Here is an 18,357-nt window from a genome sequence, read left to right as displayed (position 1 = left end):
TGACTTTTTCATATAAGTTGAACTGATAATTGGTGACTTTTCCCCTTCTACTCCTTCCTCTCCTCCTATTAGCTGGTGATATAGAAACAAGCTCACACTAATATAACATAGACTACATCCTAGTGTTTCTTCCCCAGAGAGATTTATGGGTGGACACGAGGACCACTGCCAGCTACTCTGGAGTTACAGTTCCCGTTAGTGTGACTTGCAGCAACAATTACAGTATTATAATTTCCACACCTAATGTACTAATTAATCATTTTTTTATTACGAGTAGAGGCATTTAACCACTTCAGTACTATCGCCTACATAGGTATCATGAGGCGTGAGTGGTTATATGAAGATGCCAGAGTAGGCATCTTGAATATACATTTTCTTTTTTAGCTGTACATGAGTTACCCCCAGATTCTGTGAACTGGCTTGATCACGTTTTATGTGTATATTATTACTCAGAGTAAAAGAGAATGAGTAATGTACAGTGAATTTACATTTTATAATGCAAGTAGTATGATGTATTGTACATATGGCAGCCAATGCTGCACACAAGAATAAGACTCGTACTGAAGTGGTTAAACATATAATTTGTGAAGCTGACACAATTATAGGTAATGCTGTTGAGTATACTTTTGGCATCTTTATCAACCATTGAACCAACAACCTACATGTAGTGATCCCAAGAGGAAGATATCTAAGAAAACCATTTCCTACCCTTTGCATTTTAATTCAGTACCCACACCTGTACACAAAGGTGCATGACACTCAAACCTTCTAACCAGACCTGTTGATCTTCATCAGCTTATTTTACCCACTTTCATGTATGCTTACAGATGTACAGTGATTCATTTCCACTGGCTGTTAACATATCTAGTTTTATTGTCTTTCAGTAACAATCAAGATGGTGGGCTTCTTAATTTCTAACAAACTACACTTGCATACCCAAAATATTTTCTTCTTTTTCTTTCACAAAATCTTTAAAGAACTTGAAATACGGAAGCAATAAATATGGATATTCACGCAAGAGACCAATCCTAATCAAGTTATCTTTCTTAAGGAGTAAATAATGTGATTGCCATTCTAGCTCATCACTTACAATATCAAACCACTATTAATATTTCTATGTCACATAATGTAGGCACTAGTAACAGGCTTGGAAAAAATATATACGGGTATACATATATGCAAATTTGTCTTTAACATAATCTAAAGTAGCCTTATCATATCCCTAACTAATACAATATATCCATCTAGCTTCAAATAAGTTCTATATTTTTTCAATCAAGCAGTTGACAGCTCTCTATCATACCATCATAATCCACAAGAGAACCTTTCAAAGCATATATAAATTTGCATTATATCTAACGATGAAAGGAAGTTCATCTTTCCAACTACTGTAACTACAAGATATTCTACAGTGCAGGCCCCCAAAAAAATACATAATTCAACTCAAAGCATGGATGAAATCTCAAAATACAGAAATACTCCAACATCAATCGTGCACTATGTCTATCTATATACCATGGGCTTCTTCCTTTAAACTATGAAAAATGATGAGACTATCTTGAATTATCATTATTGGGAAGTTATTAATACATTTACAAGTTCAAATGGAAGAACTATATAGGTATCAACTTTTTGAGAATCTCTGATAATGTGTATGACAGGATCTACACAATGAATGATAAAAAAGAATCTAGGAGTTTCACTGCAGGACAAATAGGTGTGAAAAATGGTGAAAAAATGCAATGCTGGTTTTTTGAGGATTTGAAGAGGGATTTTTTTTTTATGAAGGGGTGATTGTCCTGATGACACTGTATGGGGCAGATACTTGGAATTTAAGAGAAGCAAAAGTTTAAATGTGTTTGAGATGAAATGTCTGAGAAGTATGGTAAGGGTTATAAGGTTGGATAGAGTGAGAAACAAAGAGGTGAGGAGGAGAGTGGGGGTGGAAAAGGAGGTGGCAGATAGAGCTGATAAAAGAGTACAGGGATGGTTTGGATACATGAAAAGAATGAGTGAAGAAGGAGATGTGGAAGGCAGAGGTGGATGGAGTGAACTTGAGAGGATAACCAAGGACCAGATGGATAGATAGGGTGAAAGGGGCTTAGAGCTGGAAAGGAATGTCTGTTGAATAAGGAAGAGAGTAGGCAGGAGAAAAGGGATGAGTGGAGAGTGGCTTTGAATAGACAATACCCTGATACAAGGAAGGGAAGGGGAGTAGGGAATAGAAGAGTGTGGATATTACAAAGGATTACATAGGCAGATAGGTTATAAGAAACTGAAAATATAATAAGCAGTCTTCTAGGGCTGTTCCTTCAGGACAGCACCACTGAGTGGAGATTGGAGTGCTCAAGTAAAATGCATCCTGAAGTTACCTGGGTCTGCACAAGAACTCTGTCATTCTACATCTTCTGTTTCCTCTTGAATGACAACATTACTGTGTGTAAGTCCACCTAACTGACATCAAACAACGAAAGGAATGTATGATGCTATAGTTGTGCTGACTGTTATGGATGTAAGGTTTGGATGTGTTAGCATCTAGACCTCCTAGAAGACGTAATCTACCACCAAAATCTCCTAGACATTCATCTACCACCTCTGCTTATACTATCGGCACTGCACGTATGCTTCGGTGCAGACAGAGTAGCCTGGTACTCGACCTGACGTCTTCACGCACCTGGTCACCCCGGGTCAGGTCGCTATTGTCCAGGCGGACATCTCACCCGCAGCTGGACGCCTCACCAACCCTAAAGGATTGCCACCAAGTCAAGCAGTTACCATTTGATACAAATTGTTTTTTCCTACGGGATATGTCTATCCTGTCCAACCTCGGACAACTGTATGTCATTTGTATATATGTATATGCAATGTATAAGGTAGTTAAAACCTATCCTGATCTCTAATATTTGCTAAAACTGCATCTTGTAAATAAATATTATCTCGTCGGCAACCTAACCACGAGCCATGTATATAAACACCTCCTGTCACCAAATAAAGAAGAGAAAGACCACAGAGAGAGACAGAGCTACACGTTGCTCCGCTGCTTTTATTCTAAAGCCTCTGAACACCGCTCAACTATGACCACGTACTACCACAACTCATATGTTGCGATACCATCCAACATATCTGGCGGCAGCGCGGGATACAACATATCTGGAGGCTGCGCGGGATCCAACATATCTGGAAGCAGCAAGTCGGATCAACGAGCAAAATCAGCAAGCACAAGATCCCGGAGCAGGAACGTTGTGCAACCTACCCAACGCCAGCAAGCCCATTAACTCGAACCTTCGCTGTGAGTCCTATCTAGCGAAGCGGACAACAGCTCAAGCCATCTCTCTCGCTGTGTGAGCCAGCCCAACGCACAGGACAAGTTATCCCAGCGACCCACCTATCCAGCGAAGCGGACAATAGTTCAAGCCATCTCTTTTGCTGTGTGAGCCAGCCCAACGCACAGGACAAGTCATCCCAGCGACCCACCCCAGCAACCGGCAACGAGACAAAGCCCATCTCCCTCGCCGTGACCCAGCTCAACAACATCCTTCAAAGGAAGTATCGCTCTCACATCCGGAAGTTGGGCCGACACCTTTCAAAAACTGAAGAATTCCACACACGAACTAACCCATTGTCACCCTTCTCATTCTTTCAATATTTCCAGATCTGCATCATCGCACCACACTCCATCGAATTATTCAACTTCCACCTCTTGTGAACCCTTCACCATCGCTTCACCTCGTCAGCACTGTAAGTACATGCCTGTATTTATTGGGGCTAGGTAGCTCTAAATTGTTGTGTGAGTGAGTTTAAGTGAAGGCTATCCAGTGATTTTTTTTTATATTTTTTGCAAAGCCTTAAATTTTTTTCGGTGATTTTTTTTCTTTTTGTACGAAAGTGTGCATGACCCATTCACAGTCCAACGTTTCACACCATTACAACACTCGTTCCAAAATGGCAGCACAAAACGAAAATAACACACAGTCCTCGCCGAAACAAAACACAGACCCAACCGTCGCTCAACCACACATGCAACGTTCTGCAACAAACCTACTAACACTCCTGCAGCATGACAACACTCTTCCTAAGTTCAACGGGACAAACATCGCCATCCACACTCTCTTAGATGACGTCCATTCGGAAATACAGCGCACACAGGTGCACGACGACATGACAAAAATTGCGGTTCTTAAAAGTCGCATCGATTTCAACAATACCCTTGCAAGCGACATAATACAATCCGACGCGTTCCAACAGCCACAGACTTTCCAAAATTTCATTGACGAGTTCAAAAAATCCTTCGCCCCATATGAACAGTTAGGCTCCCTTTCTCCCTTCTACACACTAGGAACAAACTTTAACAACCCCCCTTATCTCACCAAAGAAAGAGCAGTCAGGGAGGCGAGTCAGTTCAAGGAAGAACTAAAGGACGCACTCACTTCTTCACCTTGGGTTACAAATAACACAATCAGCCTAGATCACGTACTCTCATTATTTGGCTACATAAAATTGATCTCGCGACTTCACCCAGAAACACTAAAGAAAATAGAGAACATTCCTTTTGATCCAGACACAACACTCGTTGACTTCTCTAGAAAATTTTCGGACACATCAGCGACAAAAACACAAATTCAACAACAACAAATCCCCCTTACACACACACTCACACACCTACCCACTCCCACAGTAGCAAAAATCTCACAAGAACATTACACTAGAGATAAACCCATGTCACACGACCATCACACTAGAGGTAGACAAATATCACGCACAAGATCACGACAGCGTTCACAATCTAGGAGACCATTCTTTTGCAAAATCTGCAACATAGTAGGACATAGCACAAACAGGTGTTATTACAGACAACCAACTAGCTACTGCTCATATCACGGACCAGCTTTTCACGACACAACACAATGTCGCGTCTTGAAATCACAAACCTACACGTCATACGCGTCTCCCCAACACCCGACTAGCGACAACACAAACAAACAAAACACGGTATGACTATCGTCTCACGGTGAACAAAACACACGACCTCACGAGACAGAATCAAACCCCCCACTACCGATTCTCACGATGGCTGACTCTCGATCATCCCCGTCTGCTATGACATTTCAGGCCACGGTCAACAACCTTCCACAACTACTCTTTCTGGACACAGGATCCCCAGTTAATCTAATGTCAAAGGTTTCCTTCGACCAATTCCGATACCGTAGAGTAACAGTTATAGAACCAACGGATATCACATTACAAAATGTAGACGGAGTTCCCTTTCCCATCATAGGAAAAACCGAACTAGACATCTCTCTGCATGCCAACTGTCCTCCCATTACAACGACAGTATACATAGCGGACGTAGTGTTTCCCGCAGATATTCTTATAGGTTTGACATGGATGCAAAGAAATGGCATCATCATCTATCCTGCTCAAAACGGCATTGGTTTCAATAATCACTTCATAACGGCTCTAAAGACAGCTAACACGCATGCACACACAGAAAACACGCGCGTCAAACACTTGCATATGATCGAGCAACAGCATGCAACATCAACAACAGCAACAACTGAACAAAACAGTGACGAAACAGAAAAGGTGACACTTGAAACAGACACGCCCACCCCATCCGCTCACAACACAAACGAAATAGACGTACACTGTCAGGGCGCATGTCAAAGTCAACTCGCGACCACAAGAAACACGATGTTTTCACTAACATCCAGGAAATATCACCACAATACACTACCGTCTCACAGATCTCTCTCACGAATTCTCACGCGGTTGTAATCACTGACAAAACACTCTATCCACGCGAGTACACAAAACTCAAAGTGCGTATCTTCAAAGCTCCCGACTCAGATGTTCTTTGCATCACAGACACTTGCCGTGTATCTGGTGTATCTCTCTTATCCGCCCTATCTCACACATCGAGCAAAGGACACACAACAATCATACATACATACATACATATACCAAGGCTTTTTCCCCCTTCCAAGGGAGGTAGCCAAAAAGGGAAAGGCATAAAAACACTCCCACCCATTTCATCCCCAAATACACTCCACACCCCTCCCACCCTTCCTCTCATCTGAGCACCTCCTGGATGACGGGTCATCCCTGCACCCCGCCCACTGCCCTGGGTCAGAAGCAGTGTCGCAAGACACAGTACATCCACAGCAAGGCCGCTTCATTTAATCGGCGACCCCCCCTCTCCGTCCCCCCTTGCATATAAGGAGAGGACGGGGAGAAATCCCTTCGGGCTGCGTCAAAATTTACTCACACATACTACCCCACCCCCCACCCCCCACCCCCCCGCCCATTTCTCCTCATGCAGTCACAACATCATCCATATATAACCATTCTCCACTCACCTCTGTCTTCCGTCCTCTCCCTTCCTTCCTCAACAGACATTCCCCTCTTCCCCAAAGCCCCCTTCACCCCATCCATCCACCTCATCCTAGGACGTCCCCTCATGTTCACTCCCTCCACATCTGCCTTCCATACCTCTTTTACTAGTCTTTCTTCACTCATTCTTTCCATGTGTCCAAACCATCCTAATATTCTTTCATCAACCCTCTCTCCCAAATCCTTTTTCACCCCTGTTCTCCTCCTCACCTCCTCATTTCTCACTCTATCTAGCCTAGTAACCCCCGCCATACTTCTCAGACACCTCATCTCAAACACATTCAAACTCCTTCTCTCTTCTTCTCTTATGTTCCACGTTTCTGCCCCATACAGTGCTGTTGGCACAATCACTCCTTCATACAGTCTCCTCTTCGCATCCATTCCCAAATGTCTATTTCTCATTACACTCTTTAAACCACCAAGGCATTTACTCGCTTCTCTCAATCTACATTCTACCTCCACCTTTTCCTGCTACACTTGCACCCAAGTATCTAAAACTATCCACTTCCTCCAGTCGCTCTCCCTTAATGTTCACTTCCAGTCTACTGCCACTTTCACCCCTTGTGCATCTCATCACCTTACTTTTACCCACATTTATCTTTAGCTTTCTTCTATCACATACTCTCCCAAACTCTGCCACCAGCTTCCTCAATCCCTCCTCTGACCCTGCCACAAGCGCAGTGTCGTCTGCAAACAACAGCTGGCTCACCTCCCACTTTTCTCCATTTTCTTTAACCATCTCCAATCCCTGACTCACTACCCTAGCATTCACCTCTCGCACCACCCCATCCATGTATAAGTTGAACAGCCAGGGCGACATAATGCATCCTTGACGAAGTCCCACCTTTACTTCAAACCACTCACTCTCTCCATTTCCAATCCTAACACATGCTCTACTACTCACATAAAAACTCTTGACAGCTCCCAAAAGCTTTCCTCCTATCCCATAAATCTGCATAACCTCCCACAGTGCCTTTCTGTCTACCCTATCATAAGCCTTTTCCAGATCCATAAAAGCCCAAAAAACATCCTTCCCCTTTCCTATAGCTTTCTCACATATCTGTCTTACCACAAAGATCTGATCTACACAACCTCTACCCGTCCTAAAACCACACTGTTCCTCACCAATTACTCCTTCTGTTCCTCTCCTAATCCTCTCAATTAAGATTCTCCCATAAGCCTTCCCTACTACACTCAACAGGCTAATCCCTCTGAAATTACTACATTCACACTTGTCCCCTTTTCCCTTGTAAAGAGGAACTATACAGGCACTACTCCAGTCCTCCGGTACTCTACCCTCTCTCCAGCAAACATTAAATAATCTCGCCAACCAGTCCACCATCAGTGAACCTCCCTTTTTCAGACATTCTGCATGACATCCATCCAGACCAGGTGCCTTACCTGCTTTCATCATCTTTACAACTGCCTTCACCTCATCCTTCCTTATTTCTCCTCCATTCTCCTCACTCATCACTCACATTTTCTTCGTATTTCCCACTGCAGCTATCTTTCCTTCCCTATCCTCCTTCACATTCAGCAACTCCCTAAAATATTCTGCCCATCTTCCCCTCACTGCCATCTCTTCCATTATCAACTCTCCATCTGTACCTTTTACCTTTTCTTCCCTACTTGATTCGCCTCCTCTTCCTCTCTTAATTTCTTTCCAAAACATCTTTTTATTACTTTCAAAATTTTCTGTCATACTCCTACCCCATTTCACATCTGCTCTCCTCTTTGCCTCCTTTACCTTTTGCTTTACTTCTCTTTTCTTTTCTTTGTACGTCTCATATGACTCCCCTGTCCTCTTTTGTAACCAATCTGTGAATGCTCGCTTCTTCTCTTCTACAACCTTCTTTGTTTCCTCATCCCACCATTCACTACCCTTTCTTCTATTTCCCCCTGTCCTTCTTGTTCCACACACCATCCTTGCACACTTTAAGACTCCCTCCTTGAACCATCCCCATTCCTCCTCCACACCCATCTCTGCTCTATCCTTTACTCCCTCCCACTCCTCCTTCAGCTTCTTTTCGTACTCCTTCTCCTTTTCCTTTTCATTCAAGGAGTTCACTCTAAGAACCTCCCTACCTTTTGTCCCTTTCCTCCTTCTCCATCTATCCTCCACTCTCAACTTACCTTCCACCAAAAAATGATCTGATATTCCCCCACCCTCTCCCCTTAGCACATGTACATCCTTAACTCTTCCTATCATAATCCTATTTACCACTACATAATCCATTAGCGCTCTATCTACCACCCTTCCCTCCACCACCCTCTCCCATGTGTACTTATGCTTGACTTTCTTCCGAAACACTGTATTTGCTATCATCAACTCTCTTTCTAGACACATTTCCACCATCAACTCTCCACTACGATTCTTTCCTGGAACTCCACACTTCCCAACCACTCCATCGATTGGACCATTTCCCACTCTAGCATTAAGGTCTCCCAGTACTATTACATTGACATTTCTTCCTAAACCCTCTATGCACTCATTTAAATCTATCCAAAAGGCCTCCCTTTCTTCCATGCTCTTCTCACTGCCCGGCCCATATGCACTTACAAAGACCCACATCTCCTTTCCCAGTTTCACCTTCATCCACATTATCTTTGAGGAAACCTCTTTCCACTCCACTCACTACCCCTTTACCTATCTCCTCACTTACTAGAATAGCCACCCCTTCCCTCCCTCGCCCTCTCTTCACTCCTGATAACCTCCCACTTACACTCCCAAACATACACTCACCCTTCCCTTTCAACTTAGTTTCACTCAAAGCCAACACATCCAACTTTCTTCTCACAAACATACTACCTATCTCTTCCCTTTTACTCTCATCTGTACCACATCCACGCACATTAAAAGACCCAAACCTTAGGGTGCTGGCCCGAGGCCCGCCAGCACCCCTTATGCCTTTTCTTTTCGATTTAGGAAGTTGCCCCTTGGGGCTACAGGGAGAAGGATGCCTAGTCCCTCTCCCCGTCCCTTTCTTCTCGCCTCTTACGATCCAAGTGGGAAAACTTGGTGGCAGTATTCTTTTCCCCCACCACAGGGAAATTCCCCCAATCAGAAAGAGAATACTCAGAGAAATGGTACAGGACAGCAACAAGGGGTTGGGGGACAGCATAACGGAGGGACAGTCGTAGTATAAAAGTGTCATTTCTCTATGAACAGAATTTCTTCTATCATAGACAAAATGATGTGTGGCTCTGGTCCGTAGGGGCGCCCCATATAGACCCTAAAGTATCGACTGCATGTTACTTTGCCACAATAACAAGCAGCCAATACCCCAGACGGGGAACAAGCAGCCAATACCCCAGTGGAAGGGGTAATACCAATGCCCCTCTTCAGATGAACAAAGGAACGAACGTTTGTGATTTTATAGTGTATCCCGCCCCAGTACACGTAACCGAGCATGACAACTCACAACACGTATGCGCCATCACCAACGGAGAACAGAACACACAGGAAACCATCAAAGCACCACACATTAACGATGTAGATTTCCCTGAAGCACGAGAAGTTCTCCTGACACTCTTGAACACGTACAAGGTCTCACAGACATCATACAACATCATATACCACTTCAACAAAATGCAAAACCACGGTACATACCCGCTTACCGTCTTCCTCACAGTAAAAGAAACATTGTCGACAACATAATTGCAGACATGCTCGACCAAGGCATCATTGAACACAGCCTATCTCCCTGGAATTTTCCTCTCTTTGTCGTTCCAAAACACGACGGCTCCTTTCGCCCTGTTGTTGATTTCTGTGAGCTAAATAAACTCACTATTCCCGAAAGACATCCTATTCCTCATCTCCAAGACACAATCTACTCCATAGGCGAACACAACACGGTCTTCTCTACTCTCGACCTTATGTCAGGGTATTTCCAAATACCTCTAGATGACGAATCAAAACCTCTAACAGCCTTCAGTACCAATACGGGCCATTACCACTTCAAAAGGTTGGCCATGGGACTCGTCTCTGCTCCCTCTGTTTTCACAAGACTTATGTTCAAGGTATTCCATGGTTTGATTGGAAAGACTGTCTTCATATACCTTGACGACATTATCATTGCCTCACGGTCACTCACGGAACACCTTAACACACTTCAAACTGTCTTCTCAAGATTAGCCACGGCAGGCCTAAAACTTAAACTCAAAAAGTGCTCCTTCCTCAAAAAGGAAATAAGGTTCCTAGGACACATCATAAACTCACACGGTGTCATTACTTCTCAAGACAAGGTTAAGGCTGTTCTAGATTTTCCAACCCCTAACTCTATAGAACACGTGAAATCATTTCTAGGACTTTCAGGTTTTTACAGACGTTTTATCGAAGGCTATGCTCACATGGCAGCTCCTTTAACAGCCCTTCTCAAGAAAGATACTCCTTTTAACTGGACGTCTGAACACAACACCGCTTTCCACAAGCTCAAACAAGCACTCACAACAGCCCCAGTTCTGGCATTCCCAAACTTCTCTAAACCCTTCACACTATGCACAGATGCTTCATACAAAGGCCTTGGCGCAGTACTAATGCAACAACACGACTCCAAACTTAGACCTATAGCTTACGCCAGCCGCGCATTAAACAAGCACGAACAAAACTACTCTGTCACTGAAATTGAAGCGCTCGCAATCATATATGCACTCAAACATTTTAAAGACATCATTCTAGGATACGAAATACATGTACACACAGATCATCAACCCGTTTTAAACCTCTTCAAAGGCAAGAACCTAACTGGGAAACTAGCCAGATGGTTCCTTACTATCCAGAACTTTATGCCTACCTTCCACTACGTCCAGGGCCATGCAAACTATGTCGCCGACGCCCTTAGTAGAAACGTAGCAACAATACGTCAAGCATCAGAGCCACTTGACATTATGCGAGACCGCATCATTGCCGCTCAAGCGACAGACCCCCTATGGAAAAGAATCATATACTATCTAAATTCAGGTGACACTACAAACACAGACGATTTTCCTCCCAACATAGACAACTACTCTCTCATAGACCAGGTTCTCTACCACACAACACTGCTCACAAACAAATGCGAACCAAACCGCATGGTTACACAATTAGTAGTTCCCACAAGTCTTGTTCCAGAAGTTCTCAAAATACTACATGATTCTCCATTAGCAGGACATTGCGGGAAGGACAAGTGCCTCTCGCAAGCTAGGTTAAAGTACTTTTGGCCCACCATGCGTAAAGACATACACACATACATAGACGCATGCCACTCATGCATAACTCATAAAGGTCACATTAGCGGTCAAGTACCAATACACAATTACCCAACACCTTCCAGACACTTTGAAACCATTGCCATTGACTTACTCAAACTTCCAATCACTCTCAATGGAAACCAGTACCTTTTCGTATGCATCGATCATTTCTCTCGGTTCTGCATCCTCTCTCCTTTAGCGGACAAGACAGCAAAAAGTGTAGCTCAGACAATTATCAATAACGTCATCTGCCCATACACCACACCGAAAACACTAATTTCAGACAACGGCACGGAATTTAATAACGACATCCTCACAAATATCTGCCAACAGTTCAACATTACAAAGTGTAACACCACACCATACCACCCCAGCTCAAATGGACTCGTTGAACGTCAAAATCGGAAGATACTCAATATTCTCAGACACCTTGCCACAGACATACACGCATCTTGGGACGAACACATACCCATAATACAAGCCTGCATCAACAGCGCAATCAATAGATCAATCTCGGAATCACCCCATTTTGTTTTGTTTGGATCTGATAAGAAAATGCCATACGACCTACTCACTTCAGAAACCCCCCCTGTGTATGATTTCAATGATTTTGTCAAGGTAACTCTCAATAATTTCAACACTCTTTTCAAGAGAATACATGAGTCACTGACTCTCTCAAAAGCAGATATGCTTAGGTTGAAGAACGCTCACTCCAGAGATTGCAATGTTTCTGTAGGTGACATAATATACCACACCAACCACCAACCCACATCAAAACTTGCACCCAAATTCCATGGTCCATTTCGGGTCACCGACATACTTCCGCACAATAAGATCAAAGCTTTCCACTTACGCGAACTCACAGAGGCTATCCTACATTTAGATCATATCAAACTAGTTCCTAGAGGTCTCGACATGGATGACATTCCATCCCCGCCCATACTACAACCAACACACACGACCGAGACTCTAGACACAAACACCTTTACCACTCCACCGATCCCGACACCTCGCTATAGCCTCAGAAATAGAATTGTATAAGTTTCTTTAGCCCCAACAAATCCAAGCATCTATTTCCAAAACCAATATTTATCATTCATGTTCATCTTATCATGACATAACCAAGCATCTCCCTTCTAGCTGTGCAGATCACCTTTGCCACTCAGGGAAGGTCAACCCCTTCACCTAGGCACACCCCCTCCTTCTTCTATCTCCTTAACAGTTCGTGCACCAAGCCTATGTGGATCTCAAGCTCATGGTGTCGCGAGGACGGACACTGGTAGCGTATGCCGAGCAACTGTTAGCATCTAGACCTCCTAGAAGACATAATCTACCACCAAAATCTCCTAGACATTCATCTACCACCTCTGCTTATACCATCGGCACTGCACGTATGCTTCGGTGCAGACAGAGTAGCCTGGTACTCAACCTGACGTCTTCACGCACCTGGTCACCCCGGGTCAGGTCGCTATTGTCCAGGCGGACACCTCACCCGCAGCTGGACGCCTCACCAACCCTAAAGGATTGCCACCAAGTCAAGCAGTTACCATTTGATACAAATTGTTTTTTCCTACGGGATATGTCTATCCTGTCCAACCTCGGACAACTGTATGTCATTTGTATATATGTATATGCAATGTATAAGGTAGTTAAAACCTATCCTGATCTCTAATATTTGCTAAAACTGCATCTTGTAAATAAATATTATCTCGTCGGCAACCTAACCACGAGCCATGTATATAAACACCTCCTGTCACCAAATAAAGAAGAGAAAGACCACAGAGAGAGACAGAGCTACACGTTGCTCCGCTGCTTTTATTCTAAAGCCTCCGAACACCGCTCAACTACGACCACGTACTACCACAACTCATATGTTGCGATACCATCCAACAGATGGATATAAGCAAAAAGAATGATGTGAAGACAATGGAAAGGATATGATTAAGGGTTGCAGATGGAATTATAAAATGTGACAGAAAAGGGGAACCACTGAATTCATGAAAGGATTGGGATAGATGGAATTGGAAGAAAAGAGCAAACCAGAGATGGTACCTTCAAAGATTACAGGAATCCATAGACCTGGGAGTGAGAGCAAGGACACGAGCTTGTGACCAGGATACTAACCAAACAGAACTATGTACAAGTGACAGTCATTTGGAGAAGTACAGCGAGACTAAGGTGATGGCCTGTGATATGAGAGTGATGCATTAGAGATGAACTGTTAGCTTTGCTGAAAATGAAACAAGGTGCAATCTTTGCAAGGTTTAAGCAAGAGAAGACAATGAGTGTGATGGGTGTGAAAGAGGTGAGGACGTTCCTCTCCCGTGCCTAGCCACCTTGATTTGCAGGTAATGGCTAATCCAATAAAAAAAAAGTATATAACAAAAGGTACTCAAACTATCTTCAAGATGCAAAAAACCAAGTATAAAATCATCAAACATGGAGGTGTAATCTATCAGTACATACATTGATATACATTACCTTCTACAACATATATCTGGTGAAACAGCAGATATAATTGAAAAGGAACTGACCACATGAAACAAATAATTCAGTCACATCTGAAGCACAGACTGTACACCATAACCCAATAAATCCAGCATCAGTGTCCCATGTAATAAAATAAAATATATAAACGTATAGTGTATGAAAAAAAATCTACAGGAAATATAGTTGAAAAATTACAAATGAAACACAAATATCTTTTTTTCATCTATAGCTGCTCTCCTCATGTAGAAAGTCACCAACCCATTTCCAGTTTCATTCTTTAAATCTTAAGTCCACCGCCAAAACAGAATGAAAAAGACAGCATGGCACAAATTTCTTTCACTGACTCCAAAAAGCATAAACTGAAACACAGGGATCAACTTTTCTGTGTTTCATATGTCCTTCCTTTTGAGACTTTCCCCTCCCTCTTATCCTCCCCATTCCTCTTCTTCCCCTTCTCCTTCTCCTTCCTTGCTCTTTTTATCTTCCTCATTTTCCTTTCTCTCTCTCTTTCCCTCCTTTTCCATATGTGATAATGACTGCATAAGTTCTATGTAGTCAATGATTCAATCTAGCATCACAGAACTCCACCTAATTACAAAGGACTTTTTGAAGAATAGGAATTTAATGTAGTAAGCCCTTGCTACAAACTCATCTGCTGTTACACAGCCTTGAACCATCTCCACTTCTAACCTCTCATCTAAGTAGCAACACTCTAAGCTCCTTGGCCAGTGAGCATCCCGACACTATACTTTAGGGAATTTAGCGACACCTCTACGGATCAGTGATGTGCCATTCATTCATGGCTGGAGATTAAGTTTAACTCAAAGTAGCTGGCTGATTACTTTTAATTTCTAAGATCCCTCCTTTCTGCTACCTTCCTCAAATCTTTCCTTTATCATTTCTATGACTCCATCTCTTTGATGTAATAGAAGCACATAGTTTGAAGCAAGTGTGAAGCTCTATACTCCACAATAAGAGTATGGTAATAAGAAAGATTAATCAATCAACTGCTGCCCTCACTTTCTCTTGTGGGAGACCCATAGCCCCAGTGAAACTGGCCATGGCTTTCAGTTCATCCCACAAGTCAGTGACAAGATTTTGTGTTGTGTTGCACTTTAACATTTCCTCCTTGAAACATACCCATTTTTTCTGTACTTCTCTCAACTTTGCCTGACATTCTTTCAAGGTTTCTTTTTTATCTAATTTGCTCACTTTTACCATTTATCTGATTCCTTTCTCCACTTTCCCTCTACTTTCAATTTACCATCTAAACCACTACCCTGTCCCCTATATATGGTTACATCCAGAACTCTTCCAATCCACCTGGGTACCACTACAAAGCCCATTAATGCCCACTTGAGTACTCTCTCACCTACTACCAAGTCAATGCAGTAGAGAAATAGCTCCTAGGTCAAGCCATAATTGCACTGACACATAATCAGGGATTAAAACTGTGAACCCTGATTTGATTCCCTCAAGGTAAAGTAATTTCTTTCAGAAAGGACATTATAATGGAGGGATAAGATGTGTTGGTATGTGATAATGACAAGTGAAAGGCAAAGAAAATGACAGAGATGAATGAGGAGGAAATGAGGGAGGCAGAATGGTAGTCAGAGATGTGAGATCAAGAGAATTTATCCTTTTTTGAGAAGAACAAAGAAATTAGTTTCCACCTGTTTTTCTACTAGTTTTGAGGTTTTAATCAAAACACTACTGGTGGTTGGGTTAGCAACACCCTTCATGGGAGAAGCTGCCATATGTAAAACAAGTAAACAAAAGTGAGGAGCTTATTTTCTACAATAAACAAAGCTTGCAGAAAACAACAAATAATAGATTACAACAGAAACTTTCAAAGAAACTTACACATTCTCTCGTTTCTTCTAACCAATCTCGTATTCGATCATGTGTGTTGACCTTTTCAGGGGGAGGCTGTGGAACTTCCACTCTCTTCTGGACTTTGGGTGGTGTCGGCTCACGTTGCACCCTAGTCAGGGTGCCATACACTGCCAAGGTTATTGTGTTGTAGTTCCCTCGAAGTACCAATCCATCAGTTGGTACCTGGGTGTACCATGTGTTAAACAAATACATAAATCAATCCATTCTCCTAATTCTTTTATGATAAAGAGCTGCAGTTCCTATAAATGAACCAATGTTATTTAGAATAATAAATAGTTAAATGTAAAATAAGATTATGCATAAAATAGTAATCATCTATACACCGAGAGCTTTTCCACCTTATAAGGGAGGTAGCCAAGTCAGAGGCACATCCCTACTCCCATCCACCATTCTTTCCCCTCTCTTATTAAAGTGCTTCATGGATGATAGGTTATCCCTGTATCCCACCCACTGTCCTGGGTCAGAAACAATGTAGCAAGACACCGGACATCCACAGCAAGCCTGCTTCACTTAATCAGCAGCCCCCCACACTCTGTCTCCTCATGCAGAAAAAGAGAAGACAGGGAGAAATCCCTTCAGGCTGAATCAAAATATCATTCACACATACACATCCCCTACCCCCTCCATCCTCTGCCTCTCCCTTCTTTGCATACCAGTATCATTTATATACAGTCACTCTCCACTCATCCCTATCTCCTGCCTTCTCCATTCCTTGCTCAAGACACATTCCCCTCTTGCTCAACGCTCCCTTCACCCCATCCATCCATCTTATCATTAGTCGTCCCCTCAAGTTCACTCCCTCAATAATAATAATATTTATAATAATGATAATAGTAATAACAATAATAATAACTTGACTGTTTGATACTCATTTTATCACTCCCCCCATAATAATAATAATAATAGTAATAATAACAATAATAACCTGACACTGTTTGATACTCATTTTACCAATCTTTTTGCATTTAATGGTACTGTTCAGGCTAATTCTAGATTACTTTATTTAGCTTAGGAATTCCTCAAGCCCAAAAGAGATTAATACATACAGTTTTGAAGTAAAAATTATTTTGATCAAACTATCAGTTCATTAACCAATGGGTAATTTTGGGCAAATTTAAACATCTTACTCTGACTAACATGAGTCACTTTCATTACAAACTCTAAGTCATGTTTGCATATACATGCATACATATTTACAAGGAAGGCAGCTTTATCAAAACATACATCCACCCTACACTCATTCATTCTCCTTCCCACCTTAGCACCTTGTGAATGAAGGGCAGTATGCAGATAAATCAAACTGTCTTGGTTGACACCATTACTAACAATACAGGTAACCCCTTTATTTCTTATAACACCTTTACATATTCAGCTCTATCAGTATACCAACAGGATTGTTTCCCCCTATAAGAAAGGTAGTCAGCCAAGGCATATGCCCATTCCCATCTGTCACCAATTTCTTGGATGACGGGACATTCCTGTCCCCCACCCACTGCCCAGGTAAGAAGCACTGCAACAAGATATAGCACATCCACAGTAGAGCCAGCCTCTTCATTTACATAGCAACCCTTCCTCCTTGTCCCCTCATGCAAAAATAGAGGACATGGAGAAATCCATTTGGGCTATGTCTTTTACATTCCATCAACAACCACTCACACCTACCTCTTGCCTTCTCCATTCCCTGCTCAACAGGCATCCTCATTTTACTCAAAGCCCCTTCACCACATCCATCTCATTCTTGGTCTTCCCCTCATGTTAACATGATCTTCAACTGCCTTCCACACTCATTTTGCTAGTCTTTCTTTATTCATTCTTTCCATGTGGCCAAACCATCCCAGTATTCTTTCATCTACCCTATCTCCCAGCTTACTTTCCACTCCCACTCTTCTCCTCATTACTTATTCTAGCCATCCTTGTAAAACCCACCACACTTCTCAAACACATTTAAATTTCTCCTTTGGTCTAAATGAATGGAAACTTGCAGTCCCCATGGTGGCAGGCAATGTTCCTCAAACCCTCCCTTGAATCTCACAAAGAAAACTTTGGATTACTGTCTGTGTTGTTTCGGTGTGAAACTTTCTGGTACCAGCTTGTAGTAGTAAAACTAGTGCCATCCATCTTGCAGGATCACCACTGACAAATATTCATCATAGATTCCTCAGTTCTGGTTAATGCCCAACAATTCTACTCAGATTTGAGAAAAACCTCATATGCTAAAGTGGTCAAGGTTATCTCAATCCTTTTGCATACAATGACATTGACATCGGCATCCTGAGGCATGAATGGGTATAAGAAGATGCCGGTGTCAGTGTTTTGACTATATTCATTTTGCAGTTGTGGCTGAGTGACCCC

At 42.5% G+C, this 18,357-nt stretch overlaps 1 protein-coding gene across 6 annotated transcripts in view; it reads right to left on the bottom strand.

Moving 5' to 3' along the window:
• Nucleotides 1-18,357, bottom strand: part of vir (VIR_N domain-containing protein) — a 72,118-nt gene that overhangs the window by 45,432 nt on the left and 8,329 nt on the right. For all 6 annotated transcript variants that reach the window (XM_076201613.1, XM_076201615.1, XM_076201614.1 and 3 more), the window contains exon 4: nt 15,973-16,167. In XM_076201613.1, the coding sequence (XP_076057728.1) occupies nt 15,973-16,167 (195 nt within the window). The remainder of the gene's footprint in view (nt 1-15,972; nt 16,168-18,357) is intronic.

This window comes from Oratosquilla oratoria, chromosome 18 (genome assembly GCF_046742065.1).
Source record: "Oratosquilla oratoria isolate Oo_2021 chromosome 18, ASM4674206v1, whole genome shotgun sequence".
NCBI lineage: Eukaryota > Metazoa > Arthropoda > Malacostraca > Stomatopoda > Squillidae > Oratosquilla > Oratosquilla oratoria.
The sequence above is the reverse complement of the archived record's forward strand: the minus strand, read 5'-3'. Positions and strand labels throughout refer to the sequence as shown.